The sequence below is a fragment of the Rhagoletis pomonella genome, unplaced genomic scaffold (assembly GCF_013731165.1).
Source record: "Rhagoletis pomonella isolate Grant_MI unplaced genomic scaffold, Rhpom_1.0 Rhpom_scaffold_02278, whole genome shotgun sequence".
NCBI classification, from domain to species: Eukaryota; Metazoa; Arthropoda; class Insecta; order Diptera; family Tephritidae; genus Rhagoletis; species Rhagoletis pomonella.
The window spans coordinates 30,339-31,538 of record NW_023460833.1 but is presented as its reverse complement, the minus strand read 5'-3'; the positions used below and the strand labels follow the sequence as shown (position 1 = coordinate 31,538).

At 43.3% G+C, this 1,200-nt stretch overlaps 1 protein-coding gene across 1 annotated transcript; it reads left to right on the top strand.

The window, feature by feature from the left end:
* Nucleotides 1-6: 6 nt before the first annotated feature.
* LOC118753266 (alpha-tubulin N-acetyltransferase 1-like) lies at nucleotides 7-519 on the top strand (the record flags this gene model as incomplete). The annotated part of the gene is made up of 1 exon (XM_036488142.1): nucleotides 7-519. A coding segment is annotated over one exon (513 nt), but the record flags the coding sequence as incomplete, so codon positions are not given.
* Nucleotides 520-1,200: the final 681 nt, after the last annotated feature.

The following is a 1,200-nucleotide window of genomic DNA, read 5'->3' as shown; positions in this document are numbered from 1 at the left end:
GATCATCTGGGACAACTCTCCGCGGTGGCACAAAATCTGACTAAACCTGTTACAACTGCACAGAAACTTCGCTCGTCCGACAATCAAGTCGTCTATCTAATGGCCGATGTGGGCGACTGCGATGGGCGTGGCGATGAAGTCATCGGTTTGCTAAAGATCGGCACCAAAGATTTGTATCTGTTTGATGAACTGGGTCAAACAAGAAAAGTCGACAAAGCTCCCTGCATACTGGACTTTTATATACACGATTCCCGGCAGCGCACAGGTTTGGGGAAGAAACTCTTTCAAACCATGTTGAGCGAGGAGAAGTGGGTGCCCGTCAAATGCTCGGTGGATCGGCCGTCCGAAAAGCTGTTGGGATTCCTCAAGAAACATTACGGTCTGGAGCGCACAATACCGCAGGCGAATCATTTTGTACTCTACGACGGATTCTTTGAGCGCGAGGGGGAGGGCAGCAACGAGAAGGCAAGTGATGTGACGCGGTCACGAAAAATGCTTATGGCCAATAGATATCTGTGATTGGGGTAGCCATAAGGAGCAGTTTGTAAGAATGAAAATATTAACAAATTTTAGGAACCCAAGAAAAAACGATATCCAATCACAATATAAACATACAAATTTATTAAGTTCTGTTAACGAAGGAAAACAAAACGAAACGCCTGGTTAAGCCCCAGACTCAATTGTGCGAGTATTTATTTATTACCCGTCACTCACTAATCTAAATTCAACCGGTGTTGGTTTTGTATTTTTACTTTTCACTAAAGAGCGCTCACAAGAGTTGAACGTCAAGCGCCGTAAGAGCAAAGGTAGTTTTTAAGAGTTCAAGGTAGACGCGCGCACAACCTACGCTTACACTCACATTGCTCAGATGTTGTTGGCTCTAGCCGTTTGTTCTTTGTTTAATAACAATTTGTCACAGATTGAAATTGCCCGTGGAAACAAGTTTTCGTACCAGACAAATAAAAGTTTGCTTGCCACAACAATCCTGTCTTTCAACGCTGAGTAGCGGCTAAGCGTTAAAGCCAGCTCTAAGTGAATTGTAAACATAGGCGCTTTACTTGGGAAGTCACGTGGTGGTGAGCTATGCAAAATGTGAAGTGTGGTATGTACATACATACAAATTGGTAAGTACTTGGTCAAGTTGCAAGTTATTTTTTAATAAGTCAGTGGCATCAAGTAAAAATTAAGTTGGCACGGCTT